General features: G+C 55.2%; 1 protein-coding gene across 1 annotated transcript; it reads right to left on the minus strand.

Annotated features, from left to right (window-relative positions):
* Positions 1-730: 730 nt before the first annotated feature.
* LOC138734053 (LIM homeobox transcription factor 1-alpha-like) lies at positions 731-25,921 on the minus strand. The gene is made up of 8 exons (XM_069881611.1): positions 25,864-25,921; positions 23,184-23,370; positions 5,343-5,575; positions 4,404-4,561; positions 4,242-4,319; positions 2,849-2,984; positions 1,427-1,585; positions 731-885 (listed from the first exon to the last, which is right to left on the minus strand). The coding sequence occupies exons 1-8, from the start codon at positions 25,919-25,921 to the stop codon at positions 731-733; spliced, it is 1,164 nt and encodes a 387-aa protein (XP_069737712.1).
* Positions 25,922-26,173: the final 252 nt, after the last annotated feature.

Below are 26,173 nucleotides of genomic sequence, written 5' to 3' on the forward strand. Positions count from 1 at the left end.
GTTTTGAGACCGAGGGGCATGGAGGTGGTGGAGAAGTCACTGTGGGCGCGTTGCTCTTCCCTCAAGGTGGCAGGGGACGCGTTCCATGGGTTCTTGAAGCAGATCCATGAGTCGTTTCAACTAAGGACCAAACCGCTGGGCTCTTCTGAAACATCAAATGTTAAAAGAGCCCCCGTCCTGGTCCAGCTGATCCACAACCACGCGGAGAATCTCCAAAGGAGCATCTTGAGGTGCCTCAAGAGCTTGGATTTTATTGTTGAACGTCAACCTTGTGCCAGGAAACCTGCATTAGGGGTGGGAAATGAGGTGAAACCAGCTCAGCGAGCGGCGCGGCTGCAGCCAGGACTTAAATAATCAAGAGTTCTTGTGGTCAGGGCACCTCCTGCTTCCAGGGGCGGCTCTGCTGAGCTTGGCCAGTCTTTGTTTGCAGGACAGAAGGCTCCAAAAAAGCTTCAACACCGGACAAACGGCTAAAGTTACAGCTAAACAACATCGTACCTTCGCTCTACTGGTGGCTAGAACATCGGAGAGAGGCAACGCAAAGTCCTTCAGGCTGGGTTAGTGCTTAGATTGTCGCCTCCTCCGTCGCGTGGTGCTCGAGGAACGTCTCTGAAGGTCTCGAGGAACGTCTCTGAAGGTCTCAGGCTTGGTTCTTCTCCCTCATCCTCGTTCCGACTTGGAAGCAGCCTCCGTCCGAGATGCTCGGGAAGCGTCGGGAGCTTTGCTGAGGTCAGGAGGTGAAGTAGGAGCTCTGCATGGAGTAGAGTCGGTCGATGGGGTTGCCCACGCGGGCTTGGAGGAGGTTGGCTTCGGCCGTGGAGAGCAGGCAGTCCCCCAGGTGGCCGATGCTGTCGCCGTCCATGTCGTGAAAAACTCCTTCCGAGTCTGGAAGAGGAAGGAAAAGGCGGTGAGAGCGCTGGGATGGGACGAGGGGAACGGGTTTGAGCTGCAAGAGGGGAGATTGAGGTGAGATCTTGGGGAGAAACGTTCTCCTAGGAGGGTGGGGAGGCCCTGGCTGAGGTTGCCTTGAGATGTTGTGGCTGCTCCATCCCTGGAGGGGTTGAAGGCTGCGTTGGATGGAGCTTGGAGCCCCTGATCCAGTGGGAGGTGTCCCTGACCATGAAACGGGGTGGAACTGGATGGGGTTTGAGGTCCCTTCCAACCAAACCCATTCCATGAGTCTACGAGTTGTCATCACAGGTAAAAATCCAGAAAGAATCCCCTACTGTAGGGATGCAGGTGGTCTCCTACCATAGGGATCCAGATGTTCTCCTACCATAGGGATGTAGACAGTCTCCTAAAATAGGGATCTAGATGTTCTCCTACCATAGGGATGCAGGAGGTCTCCTACAATAGAGATCCAGATGTTCTCCTACCACAGGGATGTAGACGGTCTCCTAAAATAGAGATCCAGATGTTCTCCTACCGTAGGGATGTAGATGGTCTCCAGGCAGCTGGGGCGGCGTCAGCCCTTGTCGGTACAAGTCGGAGCTGTAGCTGTTCTGATCCAGGGGCAGCAGCTGCTGCTGGGACATCCTGGGGTAGGGGACCATGAGCCCGTCCAGGCCGTGAACGCTCGCGCCGTCTAAAGACACAAGCGGTGGGATGGGGTGAAGAAAAGAAAGTCCAGCAGAGCTGTTCCCGTAAGGTTATGGCACAAGCGGTGTCCCCAGGGCTCCGTGGTGGCTCCAGCCCTGCTCAAGGTCTTTATCAACGACCTGGATGGAGGCATCGAGGGCATCCGGAGAGAGTTTGGGGGTGACACTGAGCTGGGTGGATCTGCTGGAGGGTTTGAGGTTCTCCAGAGGGATCTGAGCTGGTTGGATCCATGGGCTGAGACCAAGGGGATGAGGTTGGAGCAGGACCTTGGGGCACAACGACCCTGGGCAGCTCCAGCCTAGGAGGAGTCTGGCTGGAGAGGGCCTGGAGGAGAAGGACCTGGGGGGGTTGGTGGGACAGGAGCCAGCAGGGGCCCAGGGGGCCAAGAAGGCCAAGGGCATCTGGGCTTGGAGCAGCCCCAGCGTGGCCAGCAGGGCCAGGGAGGTTCTTCTCCCTCTGGCCTCGGCCCCTCGACTCCTGGGGTCAGTTGTGGGCCCCTCACTCCAAGAGGGACATTGAGGGGCTGGAGAACATCTGGAGAAGAAGGGGAATGGAGCTGGGAAGGGTTTGGAGCTCAGGGGTTGTGTCTGAGGGACCTGGGGGGGTTCAGCCTGGAGAAGAGGAGCCTGAGGGGAGACCTCCTTGCTCCGAGCAGCTCCAGAAAGGAGGTTGTGGTGAGGTGGGAGCTGGGCTCTTCTCCCAAGGAACAAGCGATGGGATGAGAAGAAACGGCCTCAAGTTGCACGTGGGAAGGTTGGACATTGGGAAGAAAGAGCAGTGAAGCAGCCCTGGAGGGCAGCGTTGGAGCCTCCATCCCTCCAGGGCTTCAAAACACGTGGAGACCTGGGGACATGGTTGAGTGGGACTGATGGACTTGGTGATCTTAGAGGTCTTGGGCTGATTGGACTTGATCTTAGAGGTGACGATTCCATGATCCAGGGGAGGTTTAGGTTGGATATTAGAAAAAATTCCTTCACTTGAAGGATCTCCAAGCACTGGAGGTGGCTCTGCAGGGCAGTGGTGGGGTCTCCATCCTTGGAGGGGCTTAAAAGCCATAGAGACATGGTGCTTAGGGACCTGGTTAGTGGTGGAGTTGGCGGCGTTGGGTTAAGGGACTCAACGACCTTAAAGCTCTTTTCCAATATAAACAATTTTATGGCTCTATGAGCTCTGGACCAGCTGGTGCTCAGGGCTGATGTTCAACCACCGTCTTCTCAAGAAGAGGAGCTACACCCCGTGTCCTCCTCACCTTCGCTGTCGTCGTTGCTCTGCCTGCTGCTGCGCCCGGTCCCTCTCCCGCTCCCCAAGCGAGGGTTGCCCAGCTGGTCCTGCTCCTGCTGCTGCTGCTGCTGCTGCTGCTGCTGCCTCCGAGCGATCTTCTTCATCTGCAAGGAGATGGAGAGCCTGGAGCGGTCTGCGGGAGACACGTGGGGCTGACCCACCTCCCTGGAGGCGTTGAAGAGCAGCTTGGATGGGGCTTGGAGCAGCCTCATCCAGTGGGAGGTGTCCCTGCCCATGGAAGGAGGTGGAACTGGATGGGCTTGGAGGTCCCTTCCACCCCAAACCGTTCCATGAGTCTATGAAGTGGTTGCTCGTAACCTCATCCTCCTCGTCTTTCTACAACCTCACCCTCCTCGTCTTTCTACAACCTCATCCTCCTCGTCTTTCTACAACCTCATCCTCCTCGTCTTTCTACAACCTCATCCTCCTCGTCTTTCTACAACCTCATCCTCCTCGTCTTTCTACAACCTCATCCTCCTCGTCTTTCTACAACCTCATCCTCCTCGTCTTTCTACCACCTCACCCTCCTCGTCTTTCTACAACCTCACCCTCCTCGTCTTTCTACAACCTCATCCTCCTCGTCTTTCTACAACCTCATCCTCCTCGTCTTTCTACAACCTCATCCTCCTCGTCTTTCTACAACCTCATCCTCCTCGTCTTTCTACAACCTCAACCTCCTCGTCTTTCTACAACCTCATCCTCCTCGTCTTTCTACAACCTCATCCTCCTCGTCTTTCTACAACCTCATCCTCCTCGTCTTTCTACAACCTCATCCTCCTCGTCTTTCTACCACCTCACCCTCCTCGTCTTTCTACAACCTCATCCTCCTCGTCTTTCTACAACCTCATCCTCCTCGTCTTTCTACCACCTCATCCTCCTCGTCTTTCTACAACCTCATCCTCCTCATCTTTCTACCACCTCATCCTCCTCATCTTTCTACAACCTCATCCTCCTCGTCTTTCTACAACCTCATCCTCCTCGTCTTTCTACAACCTCATCGTCCTCATCTTTCTACAACCTCATCCTCCTCGTCTTTCTACAACCTCATCCTCCTCGTCTTTCTACAGAGAGGGAGGAAAAGCAAGTAGAAAAAGAGAAATCAAACCCAAAAACCACGAAGTGAAATACGTTAATCCCTGAAAACATCAATAATTAATCCATTTTTAATTTCTTTTCAAGCTTTTGCTACTGGATACATGTGGTAGGACCAGCTGGACCCATGGGATGGTCCTTCAGAGCTGCTCTTCGCCCTTTTTCCTCTATTTTTTGAAGTTATTCCATGTTTTATTTGGATTGAGCGAGCGAACCTGCTGCCCCGCAGCCTCCCAGACCCCAACGGTCGCCGAGGAGCCACCACTCACCTTGGCTCGTTGGTTCTGGAACCAAACCTGCACCACCCGCACGGTCAAGCCCGTCTCGGCCGCCAGGGTCTCTCTGACCTGTCCACAAAACCCTGAATCAGAACTGAAGTGGCTCTTCCAAAAAAAAGGCTCCGAGCCTCGTGTGTGGAGAGTCCCTCGTACCTTTCTGCAGGGCTTGGAGGACACCTCGAAGGAGGCTTTGAACGCCCGACGCTGCTGGGTGGTCAGGATGGTGCGTGGGCGCTTGGAGCGCTTGTGGTCCTTGTTCTCCTCGCTCCCTTTGCCGTGGGGGTGGCCGCCGTCCTCGTCCTCGCTTTTCACTGCAACGGGACAGCGGGAGCCGTGGTTCAGCTTCTCTGGATCTTCTCCCGGGGCGAGGATCCAGAGGAATGTGGCCAAGGTCTGCTCCATCCAAGGTGAGGTTTGGAGCAGGGAACGAAGCCAGAGAAGCTCCTGGATTGAGATGGGGCTCCCGGGAACGCTGGAAACTCAGAGACGGAGCTTCTAGGCCACCTTGGCCCCGTATCATCCATTAAACCCATCCAGAAGTCTCCAGATCAACCATCCACTCAACCCACTCAAACCTCTCCAGATCAACCACTCAACCCACTCAAACCTCTCCAGATCAACCATTCAAGCCACCCCAAACCTCTCCAGATCAACCATTCAAGCCACCCAAACCTCTCCAGATCAAACACTGAACCCACCCAAACCTCTCCAGATCAACCACTCAACCCACTCAAACCTCTCCAGATCAACCATTGAACCCACCCCAACCTCTCCAGATCAACCATCCACTCAACCCACTCAAACCTCTCCAGATCAACCACTCAACCCACTCAAACCTCTCCAGATCAACCATTGAACCCACCCAAACCTCTCCAGATCAACCATTCAAGGCACCCAAACCTCTCCAGATCAACCATCCAAGTGGATCTCAACCTTGTACCCCCTCGGTTGGCTGTCACCAAGAAGAAAAGATGCCACAACATCCACCTACCTACATCTCCTCCCTCCCCGCAGTTAATTATGGACTAAAAGACCTTCTCTCTACCAAGTCCACCCTGGTTCTCCACCCTCAGGACATCTCCAGGCTCTCACCGGACTCCGTGGGCGCTGGGCTGATGGCGCTGAGCATCTCCTTCTCCTTCTCATAGTCGCTGCGGCACAGGAGCTGCCCCTCCTTGAGGACAAACTCGTCCCCTCGCTGCAGGCGCCGCTCGCACTCGCAGCAGGAGAAGCAGTGGACGTGGTAGACGTTCTCCAGCACCCGCATGATGAGCTCGGAGGGGGCGATGGCCTTCAGGCAGCTGCTGCACTTGGTCTGGAAGAGCCTGCGGAGAAGGTCCCGGTGGTTAGAGAGTTGGAAAGGGGAAGATCAACCCTGTCCTGAGGCTTCGGAAGCCACAGGGAGAAAGGGATGGATGGTTGGAGCTGGGCTAGGACATCCCAGCAAGAATCATGGGATAACAGAGTCACTGAGGTGGGAAAAAACCTCTCCTGATCCCTCTCTAGATCCTCCTTGCCCTCCATCCATGGATCCAGCCTCTCCTGATCCCTCTCTAGATCCTTCCTGCCCTCCAGCCATGGATCCAGCCTGGCCTGATCCCTCTCTAGATCCTTCCTGCCCTCCATCCATGGATCCAGCCTCTCCTGATCCCTCTCTAGATCCTTCCTGCCCTCCAGCCATGGATCCAGCCTCTCCTGATCCCCCTCTAGATCCTTCCTGCCCTCCATCCATGGATCCAGCCTGGCCTGATCCCTCTCTAGATCCTTCCTGCCCTCCATCCATGGATCCAGCCTCTCCTGATCCCCCTCTAGATCCTTCCTGCCCTCCATCCATGGATCCAGCCTGGCCTGATCCCTCTCTAGATCCTTCCTGCCCTCCATCCATGGATCCAGCCTCTCCTGATCCCCCTCTAGATCCTTCCTGCCCTCCAGCCATGGATCCAGCCTCTCCTGATCCCTCTCTAGATCCTTCCTGCCCTCCATCCATGGATCCAGCCTGTCCCGATCCCTCTCTAGATCCTTCCTGCCCTCCAGCCATGGATCCAGCCTCTCCTGATCCCCCTCTAGATCCTTCCTGCCCTCCATCCATGGATCCAGCCTGGCCTGATCCCTCTCTAGATCCTTCCTGCCCTCCATCCATGGATCCAGCCTCTCCTGATCCCCCTCTAGATCCTTCCTGCCCTCCATCCATGGATCCAGCCTGGCCTGATCCCTCTCTAGATCCTTCCTGCCCTCCATCCATGGATCCAGCCTCTCCTGATCCCCCTCTAGATCCTTCCTGCCCTCCATCCATGGATCCAGCCTGGCCTGATCCCTCTCTAGATCCTTCCTGCCCTCCATCCATGGATCCAGCCTGCCCTGATCCCTCTCTAGATCCTTCCTGCCCTCCATCCATGGATCCAGCCTCTCCTGATCCCCCTCTAGATCCTTCCTGCCCTCCAGCCATGGATCCAGCCTGCCCTGATCCCTCTCTAGATCCTTCCTGCCCTCCAGCCATGGATCCAGCCTCTCCTGATCCCCCTCTAGATCCTTCCTGCCCTCCAGCCATGGATCCAGCCTGTCCTGATCCCTCTCTAGATCCTTCCTGCCCTCCATCCATGGATCCAGCCTGTCCCGATCCCTCTCTAGATCCTTCCTGCCCTCCAGCCATGGATCCAGCCTGTCCTGATCCCTCTCTAGATCCTTCCTGCCCTCCATCCATGGATCCAGCCTGTCCCGATCCCTCTCTAGATCCTTCCTGCCCTCCAGCCATGGATCCAGCCTGTCCTGATCCCTCTCTAGATCCTTCCTGCCCTCCATCCATGGATCCAGCCTGGCCTGATCCCTCTCTAGATCCTTCCTGCCCTCCATCCATGGATCCAGCCTGTCCCGATCCCTCTCTAGATCCTTCCTGCCCTCCATCCATGGATCCAGCCTCTCCTGATCCCCCTCTAGATCCTTCCTGCCCTCCAGCCATGGATCCAGCCTCTCCTGATCCCTCTCTAGATCCTTCCTGCCCTCCATCCATGGATCCAGCCTCTCCTGATCCCTCTCTAGATCCTTCCTGCCCTCCATCCATGGATCCAGCCTCTCCTGATCCCTCTCTAGATCCTTCCTGCCCTCCAGCCATGGATCCAGCCTCTCCTGATCCCTCTCTAGATCCTTCCTGCCCTCCAGCCATGGATCCAGCCTCTCCTGATCCCTCTCTAGATCCTTCCTGCCCTCCATCCATGGATCCAGCCTGTCCCGATCCCTCTCTAGATCCTTCCTGCCCTCCAGCCATGGATCCAGCCTCTCCTGATCCCCCTCTAGATCCTTCCTGCCCTCCAGCCATGGATCCAGCCTCTCCTGATCCCCCTCTAGATCCTTCCTGCCCTCCAGCCATGGATCCAGCCTCTCCTGATCCCTCTCTAGATCCTTCCTGCCCTCCATCCATGGATCCAGCCTGTCCCGATCCCTCTCTAGATCCTTCCTGCCCTCCATCCATGGATCCAGCCTCTCCTGATCCCCCTCTAGATCCTTCCTGCCCTCCAGCCATGGATCCAGCCTCTCGTGATCCCTCTCTAGATCCTTCCTGCCCTCCATCCATGGATCCAGCCTCTCCTGATCCCTCTCTAGATCCTTCCTGCCCTCCAGCCATGGATCCAGCCTCTCCTGATCCCTCTCTAGATCCTTCCTGCCCTCCATCCATGGATCCAGCCTCTCCTGATCCCTCTCTAGATCCTTCCTGCCCTCCAGCCATGGATCCAGCCTCTCCTGATCCCTCTCTAGATCCTTCCTGCCCTCCAGCCATGGATCCAGCCTCTCCTGATCCCTCTTTAGATCCTTCCTGTCCTCCAGCAGATCCATCCAGTTTGGTGTCACCTGCAAATTCACTGAGGGAGCCCTCGATCCCCTCATCCAGGTCATGGATAAAGAGACTAAACCGTCGCTGAGCTCTAGGAACACAACTGGATTGAGCTCCGTTCACCCCAACTCTTCATCCCAACTGGATTTTGGGGCTTCTCACCCTCCCAAAGCCCCAGGGAGGATCAAGAACTTGCTTGACCCACCAGGCCAGAGATCCACGTCCCCTCTTCCTCTCTTGGGCTCTTCACTCTTTGGCTTTGTTGGGTGAAAGAGCTTCTCGAACCCCTCCTGGACCTTCCCTGGGACTCGGAGGAGCCTCCTGCTGCGAGTCCCACGGTGGGGAGGCTGTTTGCGCCCCACACCGTGTCCGGAGAGAGAAACAACCCCCCCCCGAGCGCCCCGCGTCCCGAGCAGATGGTTCTGATGAAGTAATTTGGGATCTAAACAAACGCGAGCGGCGGCGGCTGCCGGCTGACAGCTTCTATTTAGCCACTTGACGAGAGAAAGTAATAAAATCGGGATTAATTAGGCTGTTGTTTAAACACGCGGGATCTTCCCCACCAGCAGGGAACTCATAAACCGGGATTGAGAACAAGCCTGGGTTAATCCTCCTGGCAAACTCGGAGGAGCAGCATGAAGAGGCTTACGGGGTGGGCTCAGCCCTTCCAAATACCACCCTGGATTTGCGCGACGCGGTGGCTTTCGCCGAAGGGGCTGGGACCTTCCGAGTGGAGCGGGGTGGGACTTGGCTCCCCTTTGTGTGAGCGTCTTTGCGTGCTCCCCTCCCCGTCCCCGTCGCTCCTTCTCGCCTCCTTCTCTTCTTTGCCTTTCCCTGAGTTGTACTCGGAAAATAATCAGAGAAGCACCAAGGTTGGGAAAGACCCATTGGGTCATGGAGTCCTACCACCCCCATCAATCACCAACCCGTGTCCCTCAGCTCCTCTCCTTCTCCACCCCCCTCCCCAGCTTCGTTGCTCTTCTCTGCACTCGCTCCAGAGCCTCCACATCCTCCTGTTCCACCAACCCCCCCAGGTCCTTCTCCTCCAGGCCCTTTCCAGCCAGACTCCTCCTAGGCTGGAGCTGCCCAGGGTCGTTGTGCCCCAAGGTCCTGCTCCAACCTCATCCCCTTGGTCTCAGCCCATGGATCCAACCAGCTCAGAGCCCTCTGGAGAACCTCAAACCCTCCAGCAGATCCACCCAGCTCAGTGTCACCCCCAAACTCTCTCTGGGTGCCCTCGATGCCTCCATCCAGGTCGTTGATAAAGACCTTGACCAGGGCTGGAGCCACCACGGAGCCCTGGGGGACAATGGCCGGGTCAGTCCACGATCGTGGCTGTCTGGGCTCAGACGGGAACGTGGGACATATTCCTAAACATAGAATCATGGAACGGGTTGGAAGGGACCTCAAAGCCCACCCAGTTCCATCCCTGCCATGGGGACGCCTCCAACTGGATGAGGTTGCTCCAAGCTCCATCCAACCCGACCTTCAACCCCTCCAGGGATGGAGCAGCCACTTCTCGGGGCCTCCCCACCCTCCCAGAAGAACGTTTCTCCCCGAGATCTCATCCCCATCTCCCCTCTTTCGCCTCAAACCCATTCCCCTCACCCTCTCCCTGCTGTCCCTCGTCAAGACCCCCCTCCCCAGCTCTCCTGGAGCCCCTTTTCCACCCTGGAAGCTGCTCGAAGCTCTCCCCGACCGCTTGTGGGACGAGGCAATGAGCGATTCTCGTTAAATCTAGAGGCGTGTGCCAATTTACCATGAAAAAAAAGGCTTTTTTTTTTTTTTTTTGCAGCTTTCAGGTGAGGGAAGCGCCGTCCCTGCCTCGTAACTCAATAAAATCTTCGGACATCGCGAGGTCTGCTCCCTCCCACCTCCTCGCTAAGCCCCGAAAACAAATCCGCTCCGCTTTGGCCTAATTGAAGAAAACATTCAGCAAGCAGCTCATAAAGACGGTGTCAGCTCGCATTACACGAAATTAAAATTCTCAGCCCCCTCCAACCCCAGGAATTCCTAAAGAGGCTGGTTTTAATATTGCCTGAATCCGTTTAAGTCGAGGTAATATTGTTTGCGTCGCCATGGGAACAAACCGTGGTGGGTTGGAAGGAGGTTTGGGAGGACGAGCTGTGGATGCGGCTCCGGGATGTTGAGGAGCAGCAGAAATTACGTGGAGGGATGGTCCAAAAATCAAACGTGCTCCCGGGTTCGTCATGAAAAGGGTAATTAGGACCAGGATCTTCTGGTGATCCTGGAGAAGAGCGGATCAGGACCACGTCGAAGGGCTTGTGACTCATGATAACGACATCCCACGCCTGTTCCTAACGAGTCCGAGGGTCATGGAATCATGAAAATTGGGGAAGACCTCTAAGATCACCAAGTCCATCACCCAAGACCTCTAAGATCATCAAGTCCAATCAGTCCAAGATATCTAAGATCAAGTCCATCAGCCCAAGAGCTCTAAGATCATCAAGTCTAATCAGCCCAAGACCTCTAAAATCAAGTCCATCAGCCCAAGAGCTCTAAGATCATCAGGTCCAATCAGCCCAAGACCTCTAAGATCATCAGGTCCAATCAGTCCAAGACCTCTAAGATCATCAAGTCCAATCAGTCCAAGACCTCTAAGATCAAGTCCATCAGCCCAAGAGCTCTAAGATCATCAAGTCCATCAGTCCCACTAAACCATGTCCCCAAGCACCATGGCTCCACATGTTTTGAAGCCCTCCAGGAGTCTCCACCACTGCAAATCACCCCGAGTCCCAGTTCTCCAAGAATCCTCGCAGAGCTCTGTCACGGCTCTGGAGGAGAAGCTCAGCCCAGCTCCCAGCTCTCCAGATAGAATCAGAGAATCACCACGTTGGAAAAGACCCATCGGATCATCGAGTCCCACAGAGCTGAGCATCGAGTTATTTGAGAACCTCTCTGACCTCCCGTGGCAGCGAGAAGATGCCGACCCAGGCCTGGGAAGGGGAATTTCAGGGGTACGTGATTATCCTGGTGGGATTAAAAGGTGTTAATGAAGCAAAGAAGAAGCCGGGCTTCACCAAACGAGCTTATTTGATTTGGGTTTAGTCAAAATGAAGCAGTCGGGGCTTAAGCAAGGTCTGTTGACTTAAGGCTGAGCTGCAAAATCCACCGTAGCCACCAGAAATATTGAAATGGAACGCGCAAAGCCTCTCTTCTCAGCTCCTGGGGTGGGAATGAGGGTGGGGATGGAGAAGGGGACACCCAAGGGAAAGGAGGAGGCAACCACAGCACCGTCTGCTCTTTCAGTCCCTACGGCATCAACCACAGCTTCTCAGTTTGAGGAGAAGAATTCCTTCCTTCTTCATTTCTGACTTAGAATCAACAGTTTGGGTTGGAAGGGACCTTAAAGATCATCTAGTTCCAACTATCCCACTGGATCAGGTTCTCCAAGCCTCATCCAACCTGCCCTTCAACATCTCCAGGGCTAGAGCAGCCACAATTTCCCTGGACAACCTGTTCCAGGGCCTCCCCACCCTCATCGTGAAGAAGTTCTTCCTTATATCAAGCTTAAATCTTCTCATTTATCCCCATTCCCCCTCATCCTATCACTCAAGCCTTTATGAATAGTCCCTCTCCAGCTTTCTTGGAGCCCCTTCAGGTTCTGGAAGGTCTCTATGAGGTCTCCTCGGAGCCTTCTCTTCTGAACAACCCCAACTCTCTCAGCCCGTCCTCCCACGGGAGGTTCTCCAGCCCTTAGATCATCCTTGTAGCCTCCTCTGAACCTGTTCCAACAGCTCCACCTCCTTTTTCTGGTGAGGATTCCAAATCTGGACACGATCCTCCAGATGAGGAACAGTTGGACTCGACCCGATGGGTCTTTCCCAACCTGGTGATTCTACGATTCTCTGGTTGGACTCGATGATCCGATGGGTCTTTCCCAACCTGGTGATTCTACGATCCTATGAATAGAGGGGCCGGATCCCTTCCCTCCCTACTCCCTTGTCTTTTGATGCCACCCAGGACACCCTTGGTTTCTGCCCTACGAGCTCACCTCGAGCTTCTCACCAACCAGCAGAAAAAAAAAAAGCAAAACAACCATAAAGTGCTTCCCAAACCCAAAGCTTCATAAATATTAAAGTGACACGAGCGAAACGCTACTCAAAGATTTAATACCGCGCCGCCGCGTGGCCCTCAAGGGGTTAAACCCCCCCCCCCCATCCCCGGCGAGGATATTGCTGCCAGCGCGGTGGCACGGAGCCATCACCATCTAATCTGATGAACTCTTTTATTAAATTTCACAGGCCTGTCTTCTTTATTAAAATCTCCCGGCATCCAGCGGGCGCCTCTCGTAGCGCCGTGAATGCTAAAACACGAAAAAATGTGGGGTGGGTTTTTCTTGCGTCTCTTTTCTCGCCACCTTTTTTTTTTTATTTTCATCGAGGGACGGGGCTGCTGAGTCTCTTCCAGGTGAAGGAGAGGTGGGATGGATGCTACCAGCTCAAAAAAATAAATAGGAAAAAGGAGTTGTGGCCCTTCCCCAAGCAATTTCAGAGACCATCATCGCGTCTCCCTTACGGACGCGGTTCAACGATGAGGAAAGAAGGTCTCAAAATTAAGTTTTATCTGCCTGGACCTCCAGGTGGTTTCTCTCCTAGAGGAGCAGCACGTCCCCAATCCCATCGATCCCCGAGCAAAGGGCTTAGAAGCACAGAATCATGGAATAATTGGGTTGGAAGGGACCTCCAAGCCCATCCAGTTCCAACACCTCCCACTGGATTCTGATGCTCCAAGCCCCATCCAGCCTGGCCTTGAACATCTCCAGGGATGGAGCAGCCACCACTTCTCAGGGAATCTGGTCCAGGGCGTCCTCACCCTCCCAGGAGAACATTTCTCCCCAAGATCTCATCTCAATCTCCCCTCTTGCAGCTCAAAACTGTTCCCCTCATCCTCTCCCTGCCCTCCTTGATCAAGATCCCCCTCCCCAGCTTTCCTGGAGCCCCGTTCCATCCTGGAAAGCTGCTAGAAGGTTTCTTTGGAGCCTCCATCTCTGGAGGTTTTGAAGACCAGGTTCATAAAATCATAGAATCATAGAATCATAGAATAACCAGGTTGGAAGAGACCCACTGGATCATTGAGTCCAACCATTCCTATCAAAAAAAAAAAAGGTTGGATGGATCTTGGAGATCCTCATCCAGCGGGAGGCGCCCCCGTGGCACAGGGGGTGGATCTGGATGGACTTTGAGGTCCCTTCCAACCCAACCCAACCCATGATTCCATCATTTGCCTCCTCTCCGCTGCACGAAACACAAACCGAACGCTTTTTTTGTGGTTGGGGTTGGGATTTCTCAATCCATATTGACTTTTCCTTCTTTCTTCCGCGGCTCCGAGCATCCTCCTCGTCTCCATTAATATTCCTAGCAGGAGAAGGCTTCTTTTTTTATTTTTTTTTTTTTTTCTTTCTTTTTTTTAGCTCGGTAGCTAGGGGTGATATTACCGATCGGGCTACTATCTCCACTCAATATCCTGTTTCTCCTTTTCTCATTTCCTGTTTGCGGAGCTGAATGTCGGCGCGAGGGGGGGAGAAAACGAGCCAGCGGGACCCGTGTGCGCAGGGGAGGGGGGGGAGTAACGGGGGAGGGAGATAGAGGGGCCGCAGACACTTTTATTGCAGCTTTAATAATGACAAAAGGAGATCATTAAACATTCATTAGAATTATTTAATTAAATTTTACTTTGGGAAGTGGGCTGGGGTGGGGGGGGGGGAAGGCGAAGGCGAGCGAAAAAAAAAAAAGAAAAAAAGAGATTAGATATGATGTAAAAAGCAATATTGATTGAGGAAAGAACGAGCTGGGGAGCCGTGATTTAAATTAAAGTCTGCGCTCTCGCCCCTCCTGGCTGGGGCTGAAAGGAGGAACGAGGTGGCGCGAGGGAGGGTTTGGTGGCTCCCGACGGAGCCGGAGCTGCTCCTGCTGCTCAGGGTTGACATTTAGCTCCGTCCAACCCCCGTGTAGGCAGCGGAGTCGACGTTTCCGCGCAAAATGCCTCTAGTTCCCCCTTTCTGGAGCGTTTCAGAGCTTCGCAGCCCAGCTTGGGTTGAGCATCGTTGGGGGGTTGAGCCGATGAGCGACTTGGAATGAGGAATTGGTCCCAGCCCGAGCCCTGATGGACCTTGAGGAGCGATCCACGCGGTCGGCTCCTGCATCCCGCGGTGGGGATGCTCTTAGAGCAGGAGTCGGGGAAGTATAATCAGATTTAAAGAGGTTTTTTGACGCGGGGAGAGCTGTGAAGCTGTCGCCTCGTAGGGATCTGCCTGTTTAACTGGAGAAACCGGCTGCCTCGTCTCTGAGGGACCAGCCCGACTTGGGAGGGAGCGAGTTGGGGTGAAGGGGAGGGGAGTTTAGAGAAGAAAAAAAAGAAGAGGAGCAACAAAACCCCAATTAAAGCCTCAGGGAATGGGTCACAACCAGCAACGTGGCCTCTCCTGGTCCACAGAGCCACTGGCAGCTGGAGGGAAGCGAAGAGAGACCCAAAACCAGTTGCCCTCAACACCTCCAGCAATTAATTATCCTAATGCGGCGGCTTAAATTAGCTCCACAACGCAGAAATGCCGCCGTGGGGCAAGGGGTTTGATGCCGGAGTCTCATTTTCAAGGCGAATAGTCAACAAATTCTCGGTTTGAGCAACACGGTGACCTTGGAGTCACCACTTGAAGTGAATTGGGATGGATTCATAGAGTTATGGGATGGGTTGGGTTGGAAGGGACCTCAAAACCCATCCAGTTCCAACCCTGGGGCACCTCCCACTGGATCAGGGGCTCCAAGCTCCATCCAACCTGGTCTTGAACCCCTCCTGGGATGGGGAGACCTGGGCCAGGACCTCCCCACCCTCCTAGGAGAACTTTTCATCCTAAAATCTCATCTCGACCTCCCCTCTTTCCCCCATCCAGGCACCTGCGAAGGGATTTGGGGTGATGCTTCCAGGCTGAGCAGCTCAGATACGACCCGATAACAGAAAAACCCACGTGAGCAGCCAACGAGGTGTAAAGCTGCCACCAAGATGGTCGGGATAAACTGTAATTAACCTCATTTAAGCTTAATTGCATTAAGGAGGGGGTGTGGACTGAGAGCTAGAAGCAGATTATGGCTTATAATTCGATTTAGGAAAGACGGGGCCACATTCTCCAGCGGCAACGATGGAGACGAGGGGCAACCAGGAGTCCAGAGGGTGGGAAAGGGAGAGGGGTCGAAAGCAGAAAAGCCAAAAATAGCTTGGGAAAAAATGAGAGGAAGAGGAATTTGATGCCTGTTTGTTTCTTAGCGGCTGGTTTCACACCGACTGAGCCAAGAAGGAAATGGGGGATGGAGAAATGGGATGATGGATTGTAGGTGCTACACCTGCAGGGCCAGGTAAAACCAGAAATCAAGGAGTTGTAAGAGGTTGGAGGCACAGAATGGGTTGGGTGGGAAGGGACCTCAAAGCTCAGCCAGTTCCATCCCTGCCATGGGGGCATCTCCCGCTGGATGAGGTTCTCCAAGCTCCATCCAACCTGGTCTTTGACATCTCCAGGGATGGAGCAGCCTCAACATCTCGGGGCAACCCCAACCTCGCAGAAGAACGTTTCTCCCCAAGATCTCATCTCAACCTCCTCTCTTGCAGCTCAAAACCCTTCTCCTCATCCCATTGCCGCATTCTCTGATCAAGAACCCCCTCCCCAGATTTCCTGGAGCCCCTTTCCATCCTGGAAGGCTGCTAGAAGGTTTCTTTGGAGCCTTCTCTTCTTGAATAACCCCAACTCTCCCAGCCTCTCCTTGGTGCTCCAGCCCTTGGATCATCTCCGTGGCCTCCTCTGGCCTCGCTCCACCAGCTCCAGGTCCTCCCTGTGCTGAGGACTCCAAAACTGGACCCAGAACTCCAGGTTTGGTGTCTCCAGAGCGAAGCTGAGAGGCAGAACCCCCTCCCTCACCCTCCGGATCCCACATTTGGGACGCAGCTCAGGGAGCTCCAGCTTTCCTGGAGACCCCGATAGAAGAGAGATGAACCTGGGCCGACCATACGCCAGGAACCAGCTCATCTGGGATCAAAAAAAAAGGTTTGTTTTAAAGCATGAGGAGCTCCGGGCTCCACGTTGCCTGCCAATACGCTCCCGCCTGCCTCTCCGATGGCTTTTTCCAGCTCCGCGGCCCCTGGCACCGCTGGAAAATCGGCTCTCGGGAGTTTATTTCTGGCACCTTCGCCTTCGCGGCCGCCCTCCGCTGGTCCCTGGCTCTGGACAGAGGGAGAGATGCCGTGGCCAGGAGCACGGGGGCAGCTTCCAAGCCTTTGGTGCCTTCCAAAGCCGTCAGGCTTGCGTCCCAGAGCTTCTCCTGAGGCTGGAGAGAAGGGAAGAGGCTGATGAGCTGCAGCCGAGAGAGCGTGAGGGGAACATCCAGACCCTCCTGCTGCACGGGACGAGCGGCACTGCAGGCGTGGAGAAGGCAACGGAGGTTCTGGGATGAGAAGAACATCCACAGCTGGAGTTTTAAGCCTTTCTCCTTGCCCAGACACCCCAAGAACCCCCAAGCCCAGCTGGGGTGGTGCTGGATCTAAACCTGCACCCAGAGCTGTGGGATCAACAGGGTCAGGGAGGGGGTTCTGCCTCTCAGCTTCGCTCTGGAGACACCAAACCTGGAGTTCTGGGCCCAGTTCTGGAGTCCTCAGCACAAGGAGGACCTAGAGCTGGTGGAGCGAGGCCAGAGGAGGCCACGGAGATGATGCGAGGGCTGGAGAACCTCCCATCCGAGGTCAAGGCTGGGAGAGTTGGGGTTGTTCAGCCTGGAGAAGGCTCTGAGGAGACCTTAGAGCAGCTTCCAGGATGGAAAGAGGCTCCAGGAAAGCTGAGAAGGGGCTTTTGGTCAAGAAGGGAAGGGATAGGACAAGGGGTACAGCTTTGAGCTGCAAGAGGCGAGATTGAGATGAGATCTTCGGGAGAAACGTTCTCCTGGGAGGGTGGGGAGGACCAGGTTGCTCCGAGCAGTGGTGGCTCCTCCATCCCTGGAGGTGTTGAGGGCCAGGTTGGGGCTTGGAGCCACTGGATCCAGTGGGAGGTGTCCCTGCCCATGAAAAAGGTTGGAACTGGATGGGCTTTGAGGTCCCTTCCGACCCAACCCATTCCACGATTCCGTGATGAACCAAAGGGATCTCGGGGACACGACCAAGCACTCAGGCCGAACCTCATCCTTCCAGCCGCCTCTGATCCAAGCGGAACGTCCCTCCTCCTCCCTCCCCAGCCCAGCGCCCCGTGGCCACCCCCAGCTCTCGTCTCTCAGCGCCTCGTGAATGATCTCAGCCCTGAAGAACAACCCGTCCCAACCCCGTGCGGCTCCCAGGCCGCTTCGCGCTGGCCCGTGTCCCCCTCCCCGAGCCCAGGGGCCGGCTGGGAGCATCCTCGAGGAGCAAAAACCCTTGTCGTGTGCCCATAAAGGCACCTGCAGCCTGGAGGGAAGGAGAAATTCCTTTCACTGAGAGGGTTGAGCATCCAAAACGTTCACAACGCCTCTTTTGTTCCGTGTCTCCTGGTTGGGGGGAGATGACACCTTGGATCAGGAGTTTCTGCTTTGATATCTGAGCCTTCTGGGGTTCGTAGTTTCCTTATTTTCATCCGAACAGCAAGCAAATTATTCCCACAGGCACGCAAAGAATCAAGGAACCGTGGAACGGGGTGGGAAGAGACCTCAAGGACCATCCAGTTGGCTCAAAGACAGGGCAGGGACACCTTCCACCGGACCAGGTTGCTCCAAGCTCCATCCAACCTGCCCTTCAACCCCTCCAGGGATGGAGATTGCTCTGACCCAGGTGCACTTGGCCTTGTTGAACTGTGTGGTGGTCGTAGAGACCCCTCTCCAACCTCTCCAGGTCTCTTCGCGTGGGGTCCCTTCTACCTGGATGATGTCCCATCCCCTCTAGAAGCCACCTAGATACCCTCAACCTCTCCACATCCCTTTGTGTGGGGTCCCTTCCCTCTAAAAGCCACCTAGATGCCTTCTACCACATCAACCACATCACACAGCTTGATGTCATCGGTAAATTTTCAAAAAGTTCTCCCAATCCCACTCTCCAACCTCCCAACAAAGACATTTAACGCCGCCAGTCCCAATAACGACCCCTAAGGAAGGTCTCTCATCATCAATCTCCACCTGGACGTTGAGTTATTGACTCTTAGAGTGCGTCCAATTCCTTATCCGCCAAGTTCATCCATCCAATCAAGGTCTCTCCAATTTGGAGACCAGAACGTCATGTGGGAGAATCATAGAATCAGAGAATTATAGAATCAGAGAATTATAGAATCACAAAATCATAGAATTATAGAATCATAGAACCATAGAATCATAGAATTCTAGAATCATAGAATCTCCAGGTTGGAAGAGACCCACCAGATCATCGAGTCCAACCATTCCCATCGACCACTAAACCATCTGGTGCTTCACATTTGGTAGAGAAGAGCTACGATCACCAAGTTCCAGGAGCTGGGGGGTGAGAAAACTCTACCCAGGAATGAAACTTGGTGATGTGGGTTCCAGGAGAAGCTCAAAACCACGGGACACAAAGCATAGAAGGGGAAAAAATAATAAAATAAAATGAAATAAAATGAAATAAAATAAAATAAAATAAAATAAAATAAAATAAAATAAAATAAAATAAAATAAAATAAAATAAAATAAAATAAAATAAAATAAAATAAAATACCAGCCCCCAAAAGAAAGAACATCCATCAAAAGTAAATGACATTTAATTAAAATAATGTGCGGCGTACGAAGAAAAAGTTCGTCTCCCCCCGTGGATTCTCCCTCCCCGTTAGAAAAATAACGACGCGCTGAGGAGCAGACGACACGTGGCGGCTGGGACCTTAACGACGCTCAAGGCGCATCTGCAGGTCTCCTTCGTTTCGTGGTGATTATAGAGTTAGTGCTTAATTTCCCGGGCCTCGTCAACGAGCCGAGGCGAGGGAACGAGGAGAAGCCGGGTAGGAACGACTGCGCGTAATTAACGTCGTTAATCATCAGACGGGCTCCGCGCGCAGTGGGAGACGGGGCCAAACCGCCCACCCGATGGAGAAGGGGGAGAGAGTTGGGGTGGGGGGAAAAAAAAAGGGATGAGGTTTTAGCCATCGGGTTTGGGAGCTGATCCTGCTCCGTGGTGGCGACCCTGGAGGTCCCAGAGGGATGGGAAGCTGCAAACCCACCGGGGTTGCCCTAAAAAGAGGACAACCTGGTTCCTTCTCAGGTTGAGGATGCTCGGGTTCTGCGCCTCTGAGGTCCCACCAGTGGAGAAGAGGTGGTTGCAACCACCTGCCAAGTTCTCCATCGCTGAGGAACCACCAGTGGAGAAGAGGTGGCTGGAGTCACCTCCCAATTCCTGCATCGCTGAGGTCCCACAGGTCCCACCAGTAGATGAGGGGTGGCTGGAGTCACCTCCCAAGTTCTATATTGCTGAGGAACCACCAGTAGATCAGGGGTGGCTCCAGCCACCTCCCAGTTCCTGCTCCGCTGAGGTCCCACAGGTCCCACCAGTGGAGCCAGGATGACCTCCCCAACTTGGAGGAGCATCGTTTCTCCAGACGAGAGCTTCAGATGCTCCTTGGAGGGCCAGCGATTAGCACAACTCGTCACGCTAATGGTCACTCCTGGAGCTGGTCCCACCACCCAGAACGAGGCTCTTTCCTTCCCACCTCCTCGTCTCACGCCCTGGAGGTCCCCGCAGGGTCCGTGAGGCTCCATCCATCACTGCCTCGTCAAGGGCGCTCGTTATCTCATTTATTCGCTCCCTTTGCAGGGCGCTGTCGCGTTTCATTAACTCCCTCCAGCAAAGCACCAAGAGAACCTGGAGAAGACACCACTTGAGGGGGGACCTTGGTGCTCAGAGATCCCACGTGGATCCCTACCTGCTCCCTTCTTGGGAAAACGAGGCTGGAGGGGCAACCAGAAGCCCATTTTTTAAGTCCAGTAGCCACCACCAGCTCTTACAACCCACCCTCAATTTATTTTTTCCTCAATTCTCAGTTTTTTAGGTTAAAAATACACCTCCAGCTCCACGTTTTCCCCGAGGAATCGCTCTGAGGATCTCGGAGCTCTTGGGAAAACGAGGCTGGAGGGGCAACCAGAAGCCCCTTTTTTAAGTCCAGTAGCCACCACCAGCTCTTACAACCCATCCTCGATTTGGTTTTTCCTCAATTCTCTGGTTTTTAGGTCATAAATGCATCTCAAGCCCCACGTTTTCCCAGAGGAATCGCCCTGAGGGTCTCAGAGCTGCTTGCGACCACGAGTCTCGGCCGCAGAAAAGTGGAAGGAGAAGCTTTGAGGCTTAAAAACCAACACAATCCATGAAAAAAAAACAGAAAATCCCCAATCTTTTTGCTTTCAACCCCGATTTCATCACTTTGAGAGCCTGACTCCTGCTCCTGGAATGCACTGGGCTTTGCACACAGCGCGGGGTCTCGCTCTTATCCAACTTCTAGCCTGGATTCTCCGCGCCGGGAGATCTTTGCTGGGACGAGGAGCCCTCCCACACGGGTTTAAACATTAACCAGCTCGCTCAGAAGAGCTGCCAAGGTGCTCGGGCTGGGTCAGGCTGCGATAGCCAAGCAGGGAGGGTCCCTGCGGGGAGGATCGGGGCTCCTGCCTTCTCCCTGATGGCCCCACACTGATTTTTCTGGTTGCACAAGGGACTTCCAGCCCCTTGTCCACATCCCACCGGTCACCTGTCCCTGGACCTTTAACCTGCTCGCTCCACCTGATCAAAAAAAATAAGTCAGCTCCGATTTTCTCAGGTAACGCTGTTTGTGTCGTTGAATCATGGAAAGGTTTGGGGTGGAAGGGACCTCAAAGCCCATCCAGTTCCACCCCTGCTGCTGGATCAGGGGCTCCAAGCCCCATCCAACCTGGTCTTCAACACCTCCAGGGATGGAGGAGCCACCACTGCTCTGGGAAACCTGGTCCAGGACCTCCCCACCCTCCCAGGAGAACATTTCTCCTCAAGATCTCATCTCCATCTCCCCTCTCGCAGCTCAGAACTGTCCCCCCTTGTCCTTTCCCGGCCCTCCTCAGCTTTCCTGGAGCCCCTTTCCATACTGGAAGATGCTCTAAGGTCTTGCTGGAGCCTTCTCCAGGCTGAACAACCCCAGCTCTCCCAGCCTCTCCTTGGATGGGAGCTTCTCCAGATCATCTCCGTGACCTCCTCTGTCCTCCTCCCACCAGCTCCAGGTCCTCCCTGAACTCCAGAACTGGCTGTGGAGCTCCAGGTGAGGCTACCTGTGGTGGGTTCCCAAAGGTATAATTTGCTGCCGATGGTTCAGAAGGATTTTCCTGAACCTCAACCCCCTTTCCAACCCCCTCATGGCTGGGAACATCATCCCAGCGTGGTTCTCCACATCTCACCCAGCAAGGAACAGCTCCAAAAGCACCTCGGAAGGGATGGGGATGTGCTGGGATGTACTGGGACGTGCTGGGATGAGCCCTTTCCAAGCTTCTCCTCCAACCAGATGGAGAACCCCCTGGGTTTAAGCAAGGATTGGGGACCGAGAGGTCGCTGGGAGGACTCGGTTTGCGCTCAGCCGTGCGGGTCGCGCGACGGAGGAGCGAAGAAAGCGGGTTCGAGCCGAGTTCACCCCGTTATCTGGTAGAGAAGGACGAGCAAATCATCTCCACATGGGTAGAAAGGCGCGGGCGGAGGAGAAGGGAGGGGGACGGCCGCGCTTCGCGTCCCTCTCGCCAGCTCCCAGCAGCCCCCGCAGCCCCCGTCGTCCCACCAAAACAAAACTTCAAAGTAAACCAAGCGGCGGGGACTTGGCCGTGGCGGCCGCTCTCTCATCGTCCAGGAGGATTTCGCCTTCCACCCCCCTCCTCCTCCTCCTCCCGCGCCGCCGCGCTTCTCCGAGCTGGATTTCCAGGGCAGGTGCCTGCGCGAAGCCCCCGGAGGAGCTGGCGGGGCCCCAGGGGGAAGGGGAAGAGGAGAACTTCCCCATAAACCTTCCAGCTTGTGGGTTTTGATATGCTCGGGACGACATCCATCTTCAGGCTTAACATTTCATCTCGAGATCAACAGCCTCGGTGCTTCCCCCGCGTTCGAGATGCAGCTGCCGGCTTATCTCCCCATTAAAGCCTTTTCCTCTTTCACGTGGAAGAGGAATAGATGCCAGATGGGGCTCCCCTCCAGGTCACCAGGGCCGCCAGCCCCGGGCGACGCCGGATCCTGCCCTTTGAGATTCATCGTCGGCCAAAAAAACGGACCTGGGGGAGTCCGAGCCAAGAACGAAGCCGCGAGGGGGTGAGATTTCCAAGCAGAGGGACGGGGAGTTTGGCTCCCTGCAAATTCCCATGGTGGAAGCGCAAAGGTGCGGAGCGGAGATGCCTCCGAAAGCACCAAAAAGCCCTTCAGGAGGTGGAAACCCTACGAGGTGGATCCTAGAATCACCAGGTTGGATGAGACCCATGGGATCATCGAATCCAACCAGAGAATCACCAGGTTGGAAAAGACCCATCGGATCATCGAGTCCAACAACCACCTGGCGTGGGCTTGGAGGTCACAAGCCTTTCTCCCCCAAGCCTGGAACGTTGTACGGGGTTGTTGGGACCAAAGAGCAGAACTCAGCACTTGAATCTCATAGACTTGACCTCAATCCATGGATCCAGCCTGTCCCCATCCCTCTCTAGATCCTTCCTGCTCTCCATCCATGGATCCAGCCTCTCCTGATCCCTCTCTAGATCCTTCCTGCTCTCCATCCATGGATCCAGCCTCTCCTGATCCCTCTCTAGATCCTTCCTGCCCTCCAGCCATGGATCCAGCCTGTCCCCATCCCTCTCTAGATCCTTCCTGCCCTCCATCCATGGATCCAGCCTCTCCTGATCCCTCTCTAGATCCTTCCTGCCCTCCAGCCATGGATCCAGCCTCTCCTGATCCCTCTCTAGATCCTTCCTGCCCTCCATCCATGGATCCAGCCTGGCCCGATCCCTCTGTAGACCCTTCCTGGACCCCACCTGGACCTCCCCAAGCTACATGACACCAATACCACGATGACCTTTCCCAACCCCCCCTTCCAGAACCCCCCTCGACGCAGCCAAAGATGATTCCAGAAGGCACGAAAATCCAAAAAAAGACCAGAGGACACTTACTTCTCGTAGTCGTGCTTGCAGTAGAGCAGCCGGTTGCGACAATAACAGGTCCCGGAGAGGAGCTGGAGGCAGACGGTGCATTTGACGCAAGCTTCGTGCCACGAGCGCTCGTTGACTCGCAGGAGGAACCGGTCGGCGATCGGGGTCTCGCAGCCGGCGCAAACCTCCTGCATCTTGGACTCTGAACCTGGGCAGGGGGAGAAGACGCCGTGAGATGTTTTTTCCCTTCGCCGGGGACCACGATGGCTGGAACAAGGCATCGTGGACGCCCCTTGAGGGTCAAGACCAGCTTGGATGGGGCTTGGAGCAACCTCATCTAGTAGAAGATGTCCCCATGGGTGGAACTAGGTGGGTTTTGAGGTCCCTTCCAACCCAACCAACCCATAATTCCATGACTACGTCCCTTGTAGGGGTGATGCTCACCTCACCTCACTCCCTACAATCACCTGCTGCTTTGCTTTCCTTTCCTTTTATAACTTTAGAGCAGAAGAAGGAGGCAAAAGGCTCAACGTGGACTCGCTTGGCTCAACCTTGACTAGAAATATCCAAGCTGGCCCTGCAAAAGCAACGAATTTTGGGTTTTGCAGGTGGAGAATCCCAGGTGAACCCCAAACCCATGGAAAATGAGAGCAAGTCTAAGTCCTTCTGGGTGCTGAGCTTCTTCACCACCTCGATCCAGGGCAGAGGCCACACCGATACCTGAATTTAATCCAGTTTCACCCCCGATTTGGGGCTGGAAAAGGCTCCAGAGCTTTGCAAAGTGGGTTTTGTTTTTTTTTTTTAACTCCTCCTCGGTGCTATCGACGTGGAAATCTGTGGCTGCTCTTCAAAGGCTTCGTCCCGCTGGCTCCAAGGTAGAGGAGGGAGTCGTAAAGGCGCTATCTGGCGCTCTGGATCTGGGCTGCCGGCTGAGCCAGGCGGCGGCACCCTCGGCACCCTCCGCAGCCTCCGCTCGGCCAAGCTCCTCGGCTTTTACGAGCTCCCCGATGCTTTCCGTGGAATGCCGGCATGGGTTGGCTTGGAAGGGACCTCAAGCCCATCCAATTCCAACCCCCCTTCTCGTGCGCGGGGACACCTCAGATCGGGGGGATCCGAGCCTCGTCCAACCTGGCTCTGAGCATCTCCAGGGATGGAGCAGGGATGAATTCTTGGGGTAACCTGGCCCAGGACCTCCTCACCCTCCCAAAAGAACGTTTCTCCCCAAGATCTCATCTCAACCTCCCCTCTTCCAGCTCAAAACCGTTCCCCTCATCCTCTCCCTGCCCTCCCTCCTCAAGATGCCCCTTCCCAGCTTTCCTGGAAGCCTCTTTCCACCCTGGAAGCTGCTCTGAGGTCTATTTTAGCCCCCAAAGAGGACAATTTAATTGAATTTTGGGCTGGAGCAGAGCTCTCCCAGCTCTAGGACACCCCGAGGATGGCCAAGGCACCAAATCATCCCACCCCAGGGGCGCACGCCGAGGTTTTCCATGGATATTTATCCCACGTGGAGCCTCCCCATCTCATTTCCAGCTCTGTTAACATCAAATATTTTCCCCCTTCTTGGCGTTGGGTTGCGTGTCACAACGTCCCGACTTGGAAGGAACCCACGAGGGTCACCGAGTCCGGTGTCACAGCCAAACCTCCAAGGGTTTACAGCCATCTGGGATTCAAAAATCCCGATTCCTCTTTAATTTAAGGAGGAAAAGCAGGAATTGGAGCGAAGAGCGAATTAGCTGAGAGCGGAGAGTTAAATCAGCCGGGAGCTGCGGGAACGTGGGCTCCGGATAAAAGGGAGAGACCCAAAATTCCAGCCCCGGGGAGTCGGGATGGTGGAGAATCCCAGGAAAGCTGTTGGTTTCCCCGAATTCCCCGCCAGCCAGGGAGAAAGAGGCAAAACTGAAAGCGAAGGAGCCTTAAAAACATCATAAAAACGCAACAGTTTGGACCCACAATTACGTTAATGAAGAAAAATCCCAACCAAACATGTTTTTCCCTGGGAAAAGGAGGATGCGACCCGGAGAGCATCCAGCAGGCAGCTTCATCCCGGTCTTATCCCTCATTCCACCCCCCACCCCCAGCCCCGTTTCCAGGTCCAGGGATCCCCCAGCGGGTCTCCTGGGCTGAAATCCTCGATGAAATTTGAAATCCGGGTGCGGAAAGCTGGAAACGGGCTGCGGCTGGGACGCTCCAGGGCCAAACAGCCTGGGGAGCTCCGGAAAATCAGGATAAACGGCGGCGCCGAAGGGGTTTCTGCAGGTTTGGGGGGCACGCGAGGGATGGACGGAGGCTTGGGGGGGGTCCCTCTCCCTCCCCAGCTCCTCGCTGGATGCCGATGGGAACAACCTCAACGCGCGGAGCGGCCGCTGTGGGATCACAAGTTGGGATTTCGCGGCGAGCCGGCACCTCTAAATCCACAAAGGTGGAAAAACCAGGGGGTCTTCCCTCTTTTCGCTGCCCCCAGCCCTGCGGGAGGGAAGGAATCTCCTTCCCGAGTGAGGAATAAGCCCCTCGGGGGAGCTGGGAATGTTGCGTATCCTACAGATACGGAAAAATTGGAAGCGCAAGCAGGGTCGGTTGGTCCCAATGCAACTTGCGGCTGAGCCGAGACCCTCGGGGGGGATGAGGATGGGGAAGGCAACCATGGATGGAGCCTTGGGGGGGTCGGAGGGGCTCCCTGCATCCCGGTCCCCCCAGCACTCACCGAATCCCAGCAGCGGCGTCGCCTGCTGCAAGCAGGACGGAGCCTCTTCCGTCTTCATCCCTTTGGCTGCGGACGGCGAAGAGCGTCGAGGACCACCACCGGTGGGTCAACGCGGCTCCTTCGTTGCGTCCCGGAGCTCAACGAAGGGCAACGAAATCGGGGAGGGGGAGGCAGGAATCCGCTCCGATCCCCACCGGCCCGTTGGGGTTAGGAGCGATTATTCCCGTGGCATCAGCGGAGCCCGTTCCGGGGGCTGCGACGGCGCAATTTCCCACTCGCCATCCCAGCCAGGCGGGACGCGGAGCTCAAC

Source organism: Phaenicophaeus curvirostris, unplaced genomic scaffold, assembly GCF_032191515.1.
Source record: "Phaenicophaeus curvirostris isolate KB17595 unplaced genomic scaffold, BPBGC_Pcur_1.0 scaffold_51, whole genome shotgun sequence".
Lineage (NCBI taxonomy): Eukaryota > Metazoa > Chordata > Aves > Cuculiformes > Cuculidae > Phaenicophaeus > Phaenicophaeus curvirostris.